Below are 14,815 nucleotides of genomic sequence, written 5' to 3' on the forward strand. Positions count from 1 at the left end.
ATGCGCTTTGCGCCGTCTGCTCGGCGCTTCGCGCCTTCACACCCATATCTTCACAATAGGACTGGGTGGCCGAGTGGTAACGCACTTGCGCTCGGAGGCGAGAGGTTGCGAGTTCGACCCTGGGTCAGGGCGTTAGCAATTTTCTCCCCCCTTTCCTAACCAAGGTGGTGGGTTCAAGTGCTAGTCTTTCGGATGAAACGAAAAACCGAGGTCCCTTCGTGTACACTACATTGGGGTGTGCACGTTAAAGATCCCACGATTGACAAAAGGGTCTTTCCTGGCAAAATTGTATGGGCATAGATAAAAATGTTCACCAAAATACCCGTGTGACTTGGAATAATAGGCCGTAAAAAGTAGGATATGCGCCGAAATGGCTGCGATCTTCTGGCCGATGTGAATGCGTGATGTATTGTGTAAAAAAATTCCATCTCACACGGCATAAATAAATCCCTGCGCCTTGAATATGTGCGCTATATAAATTGCATAAAATAAAAAAATTAAAATAAATTCCTGCGCTTAGAACTGTACCCACGGAATACGCGCGATATAAACCTCATATTGATTGATTGATTCACAATATTCTTTTGGAACCCCCCCCCCCATAAAATGAACACATCCGCCCCTGGTGTGTGTGTGTGTGTGTGTGTGTGTGTGTGTGTGTGTGTGTGTGTGTGGCACAAGGACATGTTTTGGGAGTAAGTGAAGTACATTGGGGGGGGGGGGGGGGAAGACATGTTGATTTGATAGTTCAATTTAGTTGTAAACGCTATCAGTGATCACTAATTCCTAGCAAACACAAACTATCTAGTGCCAAAACGAGTAACGTCGCGAGTGATACATGGTGCCAACCGCCAATTTGGTTGTGATTGATAGATTCTAATAAACAAACAAGAATAAATCTACACGTTGCTGGTTTGTGCTTCAGCGCAAATATGCTCAATAATGGCCAAGCCTGAGAGCCAATGATTCATGCCAAGCATCACGGATATCTCAGACTACACTTTCAGCCACTTGCGGAGTAATTAACAGTGGTTTTTACATTTCTCAAAGCCTATGTTCCGATATGTCCACCACTTCACACACCAGCCAACAACGAAGCGCAAACTAAAGTGGTCCAAACTTCGCAACCTCTCGGACAGAGTGATCAGAGGTATATGCAGTGTCAACCACAATGTGTGCCACAAATCAGGAACTTTCAGTTTGTGATCAAAACGTCTTTACAATTATTATTATGAGAAGACAAAGTTTGCAAGCATGACAAATGTATAAATCAGATGATGTTTTCACATCGTGCATTTGCTACCCTTGATTCTCGTATGAATTTTGACAAACAAGAAACATGATTAATGATTCATCATTGCCTCGCTTGTGTCTTCCCTGCAAGCGGCTGAACATTTTGTCAGATACATTTTGTTTAATTAGTGTTTGTCTGTGCACTTAAAAGCCCGCTTGGTCGATATATCTGTGAACGTAGCGTTTTGTTTTGTCAATAATTAAACGTTCCCGCAACATCCCTTTTTTGGTTTTTTGGTTTTTTGATTAAGATACATGACCACTTTCCCGACACAAGTTAATGCCTATTTAAAACAAGAAGATTTTCTGGCTGCTCCCTAAAATCTCTAAAGAAACCCAATCTCATTAACGTTCAGTCACAGGTTGTGCGAAGTCTCCTTGTCTAAAGTTAAACTGCTGTGGATAGAAAGCACGACTGATTTACTGCAGCAAGCTATCTAACCTGGTCCTGGCGTTGTTTCAGCTGGGCCTTGTGTTGTTGGTCCTGTTGTTGGTCCCGCAGTGGTGCCAGTAGTGGCTTCCTCGCAGACCTTGAACGGTCTGGGTTTGGGTGTGTCATCAATGCTGATGACCCTGAGTGGGCCTTCTTTTTTGATTGGCACTTCATCTCCAGCAGGCTGAAATAAAACGGACGGATTACAACCTCGTTGCAGCGTTACATACGTGAACCTATGTTTTATGTTTTATGTGTGTTGTCCTGTACAATTGTTGTTATAATCGTTTACAGGCAGGCAGGGTGTGCCAAAGAACATTTTCCATTTTTATGTACTATTTTAATGGACAATAAAGTGCTGTTATTGTTATTGTTATTTTTATCAGGATTTATAAGGAATAGTTTTACACGAGACTACAGAGAGCGTGCAAACAAATAATCATGAACATGTTCCTGTGTAATAAAGTAGCTAGGAGGAAGCACTGCGTGATTGACGGTATTTTGTACACTTACATCCACACGCTGGAACACTTGTACGACGGTGTCGAGGTTAATAGGTGTGTCGTCTGTGGGAGTGTACTTAACAATGTTGAGGGCTTTTCCGTCAGGACCGTTGACTTCTCTCAGTTCCTGTCCTTCTGGAGCTGTGTAAAAAATAAAAAGGACTCGATAATGATCTCATACGAGCCTAAACTTAATGATAACATCGCATTCAGTTTTCACAAAGAATTGAATTATGCAAACAATCTACAGCCCAATATACATTACAATTGCTAAAAACTGAGCTGAGCAAAGAAAGTAGGTGTACACAAACACAGACACTGAAACACACAGACCCACAGACAGACAGACAAACACACACACACACACACACACACACATACACACACACACACACGCGCACACACACACACACACACACACACACACACACACACACACACACACGTAAGTACGTGCGCACACTTTGATCCATTCACTACATCGTCCGCCACCAGTTTCTCTTTGCAAACTGTTACAAAGCGTAAGAATATTTGTCAGAAGACTTGGCCAGATTGTTGTTTTACGAGTTCTATAGCGAGAAGGTCACGAAATATTAGCTTAATATCCTACCCAGATCAACTGGATTGGCACCGTTACTGGATGGTGGCGAGTTCGTCGCTGGTTCTGCTCCTGTGAACAGTACGTAATAAACATGAGAATATAGTCTAAGTGTACAGTACGTAATAAACATTGCTGTCATAATTCTGCGTTCATTGTCTGTAACTTCAACGTACACTCGTGTTTTTTGCACGAATGGGTTTTTATGATGTATGACCGTTTTTACCCCAACATTCAGGCAGCCATACGAAGCTTTCGGGGGATGCATGCTGGGCATTTTCGTGTTTCTATAACCCACCAAACCCTGACATGGATTACATGATCTTTTCCATGCGCACTTGGTCTTGTGCTTGCGTTTACACATGAAAGGGGGATAAGGCACCAGCAGGTCTGCACATAAATTGACCTGGTTGATCGAAAAAATCTCCACCCTTAACCCAACAGGCGCGGCCGGGATTGGAACCCACGACCTCCCGCTTGGGAGGCCGCTGTCTTAATCACTAGGCTATTGCGCCTGCCGTATTTTATATACAAACTGTCAACGAAAACAGGAAGTGGGCCCCACTTAAATAACAGGAGACTGCCTTTGTATTGCTACACACTTTGTTTGTGGGCTGCTGTGTACCTTGACTTTAAAGTCAATGCGCCATGTTATCATTGAATTAGTGTATGCTAAGTCGGGTTTGGATATCACAATCAAAGTTTGAAGCTCCTATTCGTTGACAGCTCGAATGCAAAATACAGCTAGGTATCAAACACATCCAAGAAGCAAAATTATGTCAACTACTCAAATAAGAACGATAGCACCATGATGGAACACCTAGCAACATACCTTTAGGTGTGACGAAGAGAAGTTCTTTGTTAGGTGTTGGTTTGAAAGAACCCTGCAAGAAAACATGCCAAACCATAATCAGTTCCGTACGGTGGGGTATACACACAGAAAGACACACATGCAGGACATACAGATAGACGAAGAAAACTTAGGCTGATGAATCATGCAGAATGCAATTAAGACCAACAAGCTAAGACATGCAGATTGCCCTGCACCAAACACAATTATAGGCATGCGTTTGCAAGAAAGTCTGTAGAGTAAACAATCAATAGGTAAGACAAGGAAAGAGAACTAAGAGAAAAGATGCTTTAGCAGGGATAAAACTTTGACTTCAAGGTCGCTAACAAACTTTAACACTTTGCTTAATTACGTAAAAAGTAAAATAAAAAGCATGAATGAGTACTGGACTAGAGGCATCAACGATAGTGACATGACCTTTTTCGGGCTACTTAATATTCAAACAACCGTTCGTGTTGCTGTAGAATATTCATTCAATCAGAAAAAGTGATATTCTGACTTTGACTTTTTCTCTCTTTACTGTTGCTATTTTTCAGCTTTGGTAGTAAACAAAACATTATTTAGAATTTTTTTACATTGTTTATAAACAATTACTTATTTAGCACATGAGCTTCTAAATAATGATTATTTAGCTAAAACTGGTGAAAAAAACATGAAAAAGTATCCAAATAATTATTTGACAAACGGAATGCCATATGGTAGGCAATCCATTCAAGCAAGAATGAGTTTTAAGGAAATAGATAACGACGGGGGTCCATGTGGTTGCGTAGGTCTTCTGGTGGGGGTCTGGGGGCAACACCCCGAGACGCTGAAGCATTTTCGTCTTGTCAATATAAATGTTACCCCTTCCAGTGAAAGATAAATTGTGCACGTAAAGAAAAACACTATTTTGTCCCTCTCACTTGGGTTAATGTGTGGTTTTTTTGTGTTTGTGTTTTTGTTTTTTTGTGCTTTCGTGAAGATTTGGATTGCCCGTATGATTCTGAGCTGCGTCAAGCTGACTTATACTCAAACAGCAAAGCTGAAACACAGTAAGTCACACTAATTCTTTTTTCTTCTTCTTTTTGTGGCTGTCCTAACACTGCTGCCGAGTTACTTCGACGGTGTTCAGTAGTGGCTCTGTCCAATGGACGCAGCCCACTACCTACTATGCCCCCTACTAACGACATTGACTGTTAAGTCGCGGAGCCAGACAGAGTGAGCGTCCCCTCCAGATAGCAGACCGCCACTACATCCCTCCGTCCAGAACGTCACACGTTGAAGTCTGACACCATACCTACTTTTCATGGACGGAAAGAACAGGAACACTGAGACCAAGGTCACCATGAGCCCTAGGCATAAAGGGCCTCAAGAGCCAGGACAATGTATCATTTTGGATGATTAATGAGACGCGGATGATTATAATGATGATGCTATGGATTTCCTATTTGGTTTGAGACTACGTGAGAGGGCAGCACTCTTCGCTTACTTTCAACCAGGCCCGAGAACTGCTGCACCTGCGGTGTAAGTCAGGTTAACAGAACCTGAGCACCCTCATAGTCGCATTCGTGAAATGACACTGGGTTGTCTGATGCCAGCCTTCCCATATGAACCATAGCACTTCCCCTCTGGGTAGGAGCCTGTCGTAGCCCAAAAAACCCACATGACTCTGATGGAATTCGAACCCATGACCTCCCGGCCCGCAGCCCGATGCTCTTACCACTGCGCTACGGGGCCGGTTACACTACCTCTTAACGTATCTGAAGTTTACCTATTGTAAAATAGAAAGCCTGTTTAGTGCTGTTGTTCAATAATTGAGCGAACAATCGTAACCCAGCAGTAAAAACCGCAGCTGCACCTATTATCATGTATGAGTGGTACCAGGGTCGATAATCTCTGAAAAGTACTCACCGAGTCTCCCACAGGCAAATACACGTCTCCATCAGGTTTGTCGTCGGAGACAAAACTGTTGGGTGTACTTTCTACAACCTTGCCTTCCGGGAAGTCGGACACCTGTATGTATTTCCTGCCACCAAGCGGCTGTTTCCTATAGGTTGTTGGAGGTTCGGGAGTCATTTCTTTTGGACATCTTGGTGCTGTTGAAAAAACGGCAGACACCAATTCAATGCATGTTTTAGTAAAAAGAACCTGATTCATTCAATTTAGGGAAGGCATGTGTGACTGGCAAAACTTAGATTAGAACAAGTCACTGCCTACAAGCAAAGCGTGCACTACATTACTCAATCTATCCAATTTAACTGTCAACGTTAGTAAACACATGTTTATGTCTTACTGCAAAACAATTCGCGATAGGATACATTCATTCCCTTTTAGAAACATTAGATGTTGATTAAGACCCGATTGAACATAATTAATTTTCAACTGAGCCTCAGGATCAATGCAATACTCAAGGTGTAGCCTTCAGTTGTTTGAGGCTGCAGATTTGCTTGCTCATTCGTGCAGATGCAGGCGTGTTTTGTCACTGTTCGTATCAACGATTTAAACAATATACATGTTAATGAAGTTCTCTAGAGGAAGTCCGGACTACAACTTTGTGTGCAGACAAAAGGTTGAGTTTTACCCTCAGTGGGCCCAGCCGTGGTTGCTGGTACTCCTGGTGTTGTGGCAACGGGTCCGGCAGTGGTTGTGACTGATGGTGCACCTGTTGTAGGTCCAGAGGTTGTGACTGATGGTGCACCTGTTGTAGGTCCAGAGGTTGTGACTGATGGTGCACCTGTTGTAGGTCCAGAGGTTGTGACTGATGGTGCACCTGTTGTAGGTCCAGAGGTTGTGACTGATGGTGCACCTGTTGTAGGTCCAGAGGTTGTGACTGATGGTGCACCTGTTGTAGGTCCAGAGGTTGGTGCTGTTGTCTGTCCAGCAGTGGTTGCTGCTTCTGAAAAGAAAAGAAAACAACACCGTTTACCACAAACCCATATTTTGTTGTTGATATGAAACAATGTATCTACTTAACACTGTCGCTAGCTTTATCAAAAATAAAGTTGGTTGTATCACCACCACCAACAACAACAAAAAACAACAAAAACAGTACAGTGGGATAATGAACAGATAATTCAGTCATCTTTCCTGTTGCGAAAAAGAATCAATGACAATGACAATTCTTTACTTTTATTTTACGAGGGCAATCAGCCAAATTGAGCAGCTTGTGTCAGTTGGGAGTAAAAAATGTCGTATTACGTAAGTTGGTTTGAACACAATTATGCGAGGAATTTTTAGCCACTTGTGCCATATCTATACATTGCGTTCCATGACAGTGTTGACCTGAGAACAGGTTACCTTTCTTGCAAGCCTCCAGCTCATCAATGGTAACACCAACAGGTTTATCAGCGTTGTCTCTGACGGCGACGATCTTGATGGCTTGGAGCTCTGGTTCATCGCCGAAAGTGTAACTGATCTTATCGTCCACCGGCACCAGTGTCTGTAACAAAATCGATGGAACATTGCACCCTTAAAGCCTGTCCTTAACTGGGCGAAGTCGATGTCGCAAAGTATACTTAGCGAAGCTGACCGCACGAAACTTTTGCACTGAGTTTTTGGTAACAAGACTTCAGAATGTCTTCGCGAAGTCGACTTCTCAATTAAGGACTGGCTTGAGCAACATAATCAATATCTTATTTTCTGCAGCGTTTCAAAGCTACATCTGTGCGCGCATTTTCCCCACCATACGCTAAATCTAACACATTCATTTACTCAAAAACAAAATGTTGTTACACACTTATTTCGTGGCTGACGATGATATTTACGCCTGAGATGTTAAGTCATGGTGTATTTACTCAAAACAACAGAATAATCATACCCTCATTCTGTGAGTAAGGAAAACAAATACTTCATTCACTCTTCCTGTGGAACTCAAACACCAAACAGTAGTACAATTGTGACCCTCCACCACCAGGGCCGGACCCAGGGGGGGGTTCCAGGGGTTCCGGAACCCCACCCCTGGAAAAAGCATGTACCTTGCTTTGAGTGGTTTTTTTTTATTGTTTTTTTTAATAAATTTTGTGTGTGTCTCTAACAAATTTTATTCAATGTGAAATCCGATGAGAAAAAGGTACCCCCCCCCCCCCACAATGCTGCTCTTAACCCTCAAAACAAGGCCCAGAATGCACCAGATTGCACAGATTTTAACCGTTTTTCAAAAATTATCCGGGGGAGCATGCCCCCGGACCCCCCTGGCTTCGCCACTTCGCTGATTTGCCCCCCCAAAAAAGGAGGAACCCCCCCCCCCCTTACAACTCATTTGGTCCGGCCCTGACCACGAAATGAGTCGCATGTCACCTCGCGCGGTTCTGCGCTAGGCTTAATATAAGTCCGGGGAGTGTCTGGTAACAGTGTGAGGGTCACCTTAGTCCCAGGCGTATAACTCAAACAGTTTTTGCTCTTTTCTAAAACGATTTTCACCACTGGATAGAGCATAAAAAACTCTTTAGGAAAATGTAAAAATATGAAAATCATGCGAAGGTGACATGCGACTCATTCCGTGGTGGAGGGTCACAATTATTGAATAAAACAGCTGTTTAAAAGAAGCACGGCATGCAGCATTTTCCCACCAGCACATTACGTACCGTTTCTTCTCCAGCGGGGACTCTGTAGATAATGACACGTGCAGCGTTGGAAACAGTCAGCTTGACAGTTTGTGGATTGAAACGCTCTCCAGCTGGAAGGTCCACTCTGGCTCTGGCTTTATTGTCATCAACAGTGAAGGCGTTGTTGTCCTTTGCTGTGTCTGACAGAGGCGTTGACTGGAAGTCATCCAGTGCCACGGGTGTTCCCTCGGCACACACTTTACCTTTGTGAAGACAGTTGTGGCAGTGAATATATAGAATATATGACATATAATGTATAATATAAAATATATTATACATAATATATGACATATAATGTATAACATAAAATATATCACACATAAAGTAATAACATATATAATAATAACAATAACAATGTATATTTTAAATTTCCGTACTAAGATCTGTTCATCCATTCATCGTTGAACACTTGTTAAGAGACTAGCAAGACTAGTTCAAATCTTTTTTTAAAACAATCATGCAGTCACAACTTTTAAAAATGTTTGTGGCAAAAAGGAAGTTTATTACAAATTTTAATAATAAATTTTAATTTGATTATATACTTACCCAACTCACATAAATGCAATTTACTTCAGTCTAGTGCTAGGACGCTGAATCGTCACCTTGGTAACAAGGGGAGGTAACCCTAAAAAAAGAGCGACCTTGACCCTTTAATATAACGAAGTCTCGCGTGACTTCCTGACCTTGCCGCCATCTTTGAATCATACTCATACGATCGAAAGCGAACAGAAAAACCCCTCTTTTTTTTAGGAAACCACAAAACCCTCAAAAGCGGGGCAGGTGGGAGGGTATTCACTATGTGAGTTGGGTAAGTATATAATCAAATTAAAATTTATTATTAAAATTTATAATTAAATTACATTCTTATCCCAACTCACATAAATGCAGATTGCTAATAAAGGCGGTGGGCTGCTCAATCTATAAGCTAGGCAAAAAAATATACCCAGCTGCAACCATTGCTTGAAGCGCGTTAGAACCGTAACGCCGCGCGCTGCAAAAAGCCACGCAGGTAAAGGATGATAGAGAGCTCCTACGATATCCAGTAGAAGAAGTCAAGGACCTCGGGATATCCTACTAATTTGAACACCAACGTAGATAAGAACCTGTCTACCCTTGTGATCAAAAACGATAAGAGTAGTTTTGCTTATGAACCTTTAAACCTCCTGTAAAGGACAGGAAGGAGCATAATGAGATAACTGATCAGATTCATAACAATGGATCGCCTATGGCAAGAATCTTAGAAAGAGGAAAACCATAAAAACCATCAGAGATGGTTGTCCTAGTTGTTGATGCCTGACAAAAAGTCTGGACGGAAACAGAGTGAGGTAGAGAGCCTCTATTGAAACCTACATAACACTGTAAGCCAAAGAGTGTGTGAATCTAGCTACCTCTGCGCGCTGCAGTTAGGAGGAAAGGAAGAACATTTCACGAAAAGTTTATGAAGGCTAGCAGAATGCAGCGGTTCGAAACATGTGGAGCATCAAAACTCCGAAACCAAAAGACCCAGACTTGTCTCGAAGTGGTCTTTTGTATTGAACCCCATCCAGTATATGGTCTCTCTGAGAAAAGAGACCTGTCATCTTATGATGCGAGCTAAACAAGTCACACTGACAAGATTAGGGAGAAGCATAGCCTAATTCACGTAAGGCACAGAAATAGGCCCATGTTCTAACAAACCGTCTGGACAGAGCTCAAAAGAGAATAGTCCAAGATACAAAATACACCACCCCCCCCCTTTTCCTTCACCTTACTGCCTTATCTCAAAAGGCTAACAAGTGAGGAGGAAGGACCCGTTTGCGGGAGTGTGACAGAATGCCACTGATCCTTTCAAATAAAAGGATGAAGCTCTGATAGGAAAACAAGCCCAGAGAAGACAACCATTGTCCTCGATGGCTAAGGGAGTGGTGTCAGAGAGAGCAAAGTACCCATCTCCCTACACCGTAGCTTGAAATAAAGAGGGCGAACTTTTGTTAACCGGAAAAGAATGCCTCGCGGGAGCAAAGCGCCACTGAGTTCGAGTGTGAGTAAACAGCAGTACAATAGCTGAAGCCATAAGGCCACAGCTTGAAAGTTAGAAAGAATGCCTGAAAGGCCCATATTCAAAAACGGTCACCCGTCCCGGTAGCAACCGAGACCGATGACGCTTAACCTCGGTGGTCAGAACGAGACCGAATTGCGGCCTTTGCTGAAAAACGAAAAAGACTAAGCCGAGGCTACAAAGATGAGGGTAAATTTTCCCTATTGCAAAATCAGGAGTGAAACGTAAGGAGTATTGAAAACCTGATTGCATGCTAGTACTATGATAGCCCAGCCCGCAATTGGGAAAAGCACGCGAGGGTATCAGTAACCCGATACGCTCTTAGACTAAGCTCCCATCCCGAGAGAGGGTGCGTGAGCGTCTTCAAATTTCAGTTTCCCGATGACCGTAACATTAGAGGCATTACATGAAGTCAGTTCAAAAAACCTTGAGAAAATAATCTCAAAGTAAGAGAACTGGCCTAGGGATAGAATACGGCTTCCGTATAAAACCAAGGTTTCCTTAAAGGCCAACATCCAAAAGAATTTTTCTCCTGGAGCGACCTAAACTTGAACCCGTCGCTCTTCTTGCATGTCTGTTTACTTCGTGTTGCACGCAAAAATTGCGCGACTTCCTTGCCGCGTGGATTGACGAAGCTGTTTTATTCTCGTGACTGAAAACACTGCAGTGCGTGCAGTTTTATTCTGTGGGTTCGACAGATCGGTCCAGTAGTTTGGTCTCAATCGCTCTACACACACGCACACACACACACACACACACACATACACACACACACTGGCACACACACACATACACACACACACAGGCACACACTAGCACACACACACACACACACGCACACACACACACCCGCTCCAGGGGCGGACCTAGTTGTGGATAAGGGGGGGGTTCCAAATTGGAGCAGGGGTCCAGGGACCGCTCAGGCCCCGGTGGGGTCCATGGGCAAAGCCCTGGTGGGGGGTCTGGGGGGCAAAGCCCCCCAGATGCCGAAGGAATTTTATTTTTTTAGGTCAATCGGAGGCCTCTCGTGGAAGATAACAAGGTAAAAAAAAAACGGATGGGGGGTGGGGGGGGGTTCCGGGCACCCAGGAACCCCCCCCCTAGGTCCGCCCCTGCGCTCGGCTTTTTGTCCCCTCTGCCTCACTGATTTGGTTTTGTGTTTATTTCGTCATTATTTTGTTAGTAAATAGTGAACATTGCTTCAATGCCGAAGCAACAAACATCATTATTGGTTGTAATTTGCTACCAATTTTAAAACCCGACTATCGTATTACATAGTAATTTTGACAGCAGTTCAAATGTGTACATTTACCAGTTCCATTCAGCAGACTTTCAGGTCTTTGTGACTGATTTCTGGCCAGGAATTCATCACGCTTTCTGTTGTTCATTCGTTTCCTGTGACATTGATCAGCAAACCAGCAAAGTGTGTGTGTGTGTGTGTGTGTGTGTGTGTGCCTTTGGTTATATCGGTTTTTGTTGTTGTTGATGAGTACGTAACAAAATGTAGTCAGTATAATTATATACGTTTGCACCATACCTCATCTCCCGTGAAATATCAACAGAGTTCGAAGTTTCAGTTTGTCAATCTGTATAGTATGATTTGTTTTCAAATACGTTTTGTCTTTCTTTCCTTGTCCTGGTTTGTTTACAGATCATCGTCATTTTTTAATCTCGGAAGATCTAACTAGTGTTCTGAGCATCGCCTAAGTAGACATCAACAAGCATGTACATACTTGAATGATCTTGCCGTTGTCTATCTTTTGCGATATCATGTCCATTTCCACATCACAACATTATTGAATATTTGTACCAGTTTCAATTTGTCTGATTCAAACTAGATGTTGAATGACACAGAAATAAAACGATTTCTTCGTGAACTTCAATTTAATATATCAGGTGTACGATACATCTACACAGTTGTGTGTGTGTGTGTGTGTGTGTGTGTGTGTGTGTGTGTGTGTGTGTGTGTATGTGTGTGTGTGTGTGTGTGTGTGTGTGTGTGTATGTGTGTGTGTGTGAGTGTGTGTGTGTGTGTGTGTTCTTGAACATAACTACACCCATGTGTTTATGAGTTACATAATTATATATATGCGTTCAGTCAGTCTGCATGTTTCCTTTCACAAAATAAGACACAACATCAAAAATGAATACAGATTTGATCTGCAAGGAGGAAATATCAAACCAACCCACACCCCAAACCTAAAGCAGCTCATGACAAACTTTTGGTACACACTTTGCAAAATAATACTCTAATTTCTAACCAGCTGCATTACACGCTGCCAACAGAGAGAGAACAAGTCGCGTAAGGCGAAATTACAACATTTAGTTAATCTGTCGAACCCACAGAATACAAGAAACTAAGTCCATCTCACGATGAACACGAGCCGAAATCATATGCACTCGACTTATGAAATAGAAAGAAATCAAATACGACGAAGAGAAGAAAAAGTTTGAAAGTACCATTGAACTTCCATGTCGGCGTGTGGCTGAGCTTAAAATAGGAATGTTGTTGCAATCTGTTAGGCACTTTCCCTTTTGACAGGTAGTTTTTGCATGTACAGCAAAACACGGCCTTTTTTACAAATCCTAAAGACTGTCGGAAACTTCGCATGCTCTCTTGTGAACGCCATGTGAAACATTGATTCTGAAACAAAAATCTATGGCATGAATGACAATGGAAAGACGGTCTCTCTCTGATTCCAAGTTCATAATGACAGTTATAAAGTGCTGAATTTAAAAAATCTGTAGATGAAGTAAAATCATTTGAATGTTGGCTTGTTGAAACTTCATAACAAACAGCCACCTCGTCTATATCATTATCTGAAAGAATGCCAACTTCCTTTGAAACACCAACATTTGTATGGAAAACTTCTGTTTCTGTCATCTTTGATTTCATTTGACAACTTGGACTGATGGCATCTTCCAGAGATATATCCATTACTTTCAACTTGCGCCTCTTTGTATTCCTGTAAGCCTGCCACTTATTTATAAAAAGAAACGTTTGATACTTTTACCAAACAGTTAGTATAATGCACGATTTACCTGTATTCGTCTTTAAATTCTGCAAGACTGAAGCGAAAGAGGTCTGTCTCAGTTTTGTCGTCGGTTTGTTGTGTACATTTACACACGCACAACGAACAACACATGCACAGGCCCGGGGGAAGCTCTCCTTTCTTATGTCCGACGATAGACGTATCCATGTAGTTTACATGTTTATTAGTCATCTATTTGATAGATTACGTGTATGATATGACGGAGAGTCGCATCGGTTTGATGCTGTGAACCCAACCGTGGCTGTGGCTGACGTCGTTTGCCTACTTCTTTATAAAGATTCATTTACATTCTACTTCTGACCAAGGCATGTTTGGTACCTACTGAATCCTTGTTGCGTGTAGTTTTACGTGGCACGTTGCCCAAAGTTGTATTCTTGAGGAGCATAAAATAAAACGTGTTACAAAGTTATCTCAAAACTCTGCAGTGACTGCTCGCGCAGCAGGTCAGCTAATTATAGCACGCAGCCTCCACAGACAGCTTTCGAGCCGAGACCATGGCCCGTATGCTTATGGGGGAAGTTCGCGACAACTCCCGAAGTTTTGAGTGACATCGGAAGTACTTGCCTCACTTTCGTATGCATGGGCCGGAAAAAGGGTTTACCTCGAAGCAAAGCGAGGAAGTAACTCAGGGTATTTTGCGACTACTTCTAAAGTTTTGAGTGACATCGGAAGTACATCCTCACTTTCGCATGCATGGGACGAAAAAAGAGTTTACTTTGGAAGCTAACGAGGAAGTAAATGAGGGTAAATGTACTACAGCCAGACCCAGTAGTAAACACGCTACTTCCACAGTTTCTCAGTGCAAAAAGGCAGGGCTTTTCTTCAGTTTTTTCATGTCAAACCGAGCTGACGCTTCAAAACAGAGAAAATTGAGGGAAAAGTCGTATCTTCTGCATGCATTTCGTGCAAATTTCCCTGAATACAAACCTGAGTTGCCAGCTTTGACTTTTGTTTGTTGATCTGGGTCATTGGCCACCACTCTTTCATTCCCGCTCATACGAGGGGGTTACTGTGTTTCTATGAAAATGGGCGTCGTTGTGTGCATATGTGAGTGTGTGTGTGTGTGTGTGTTTGTGTGCGTGCGTGCGTGCGTGTGTTTGTGTGCGTGTGTGTGTGTGTGTGTGTGTGTGTGTGTGTGTTCGAGTGTTGAAGTGTAAGTTTCTGCTATTTTTTTTGTCATTGCTTTATCTGTGTGTGTGTGTGTGTGTGTGTGTGTGTGTGTGTGTGTGTGTGTGTGTGTGTGTGTGTGTGTGTGTGTGTGTGTGTATTTGTGCGAGTGCCTGTCTGCCTGTGTGTGCGTGCGTGCGGGTATAATTGTGCGTCTGTTCCTTCATACGTTTGTTTGCGTGTTCGCGCGTGCCGTGTGTGCATGTGTGTTTGTGTGTTTGTGTGCATGTGTGTTTGTGTGTGTGTGTTTGTGTGTGTATGTTTGTGTGTGTGTTTGTGTGTGTGTGTGTGTGTGTG

General features: G+C 42.8%; 1 protein-coding gene across 1 annotated transcript in view; it reads right to left on the reverse strand.

The window, feature by feature from the left end:
* Positions 1-14,815, reverse strand: part of LOC138977152 (mucin-2-like) — a 49,740-nt gene that overhangs the window by 21,072 nt on the left and 13,853 nt on the right. The window contains exons 6-13 of the mRNA XM_070350062.1: positions 8,240-8,463; positions 6,954-7,095; positions 6,238-6,552; positions 5,568-5,752; positions 3,660-3,711; positions 2,840-2,899; positions 2,240-2,370; positions 1,736-1,910 (exon numbers count right to left, since the gene is read on the reverse strand). Of these exons, the coding sequence (XP_070206163.1) occupies positions 1,736-1,910; positions 2,240-2,370; positions 2,840-2,899; positions 3,660-3,711; positions 5,568-5,752; positions 6,238-6,552; positions 6,954-7,095; positions 8,240-8,463 (1,284 nt within the window). The remainder of the gene's footprint in view (positions 1-1,735; positions 1,911-2,239; positions 2,371-2,839; positions 2,900-3,659; positions 3,712-5,567; positions 5,753-6,237; positions 6,553-6,953; positions 7,096-8,239; positions 8,464-14,815) is intronic.

The sequence above is a fragment of the Littorina saxatilis genome, linkage group LG9, assembly GCF_037325665.1.
Source record: "Littorina saxatilis isolate snail1 linkage group LG9, US_GU_Lsax_2.0, whole genome shotgun sequence".
Classification (NCBI taxonomy): Eukaryota; Metazoa; Mollusca; class Gastropoda; order Littorinimorpha; family Littorinidae; genus Littorina; species Littorina saxatilis.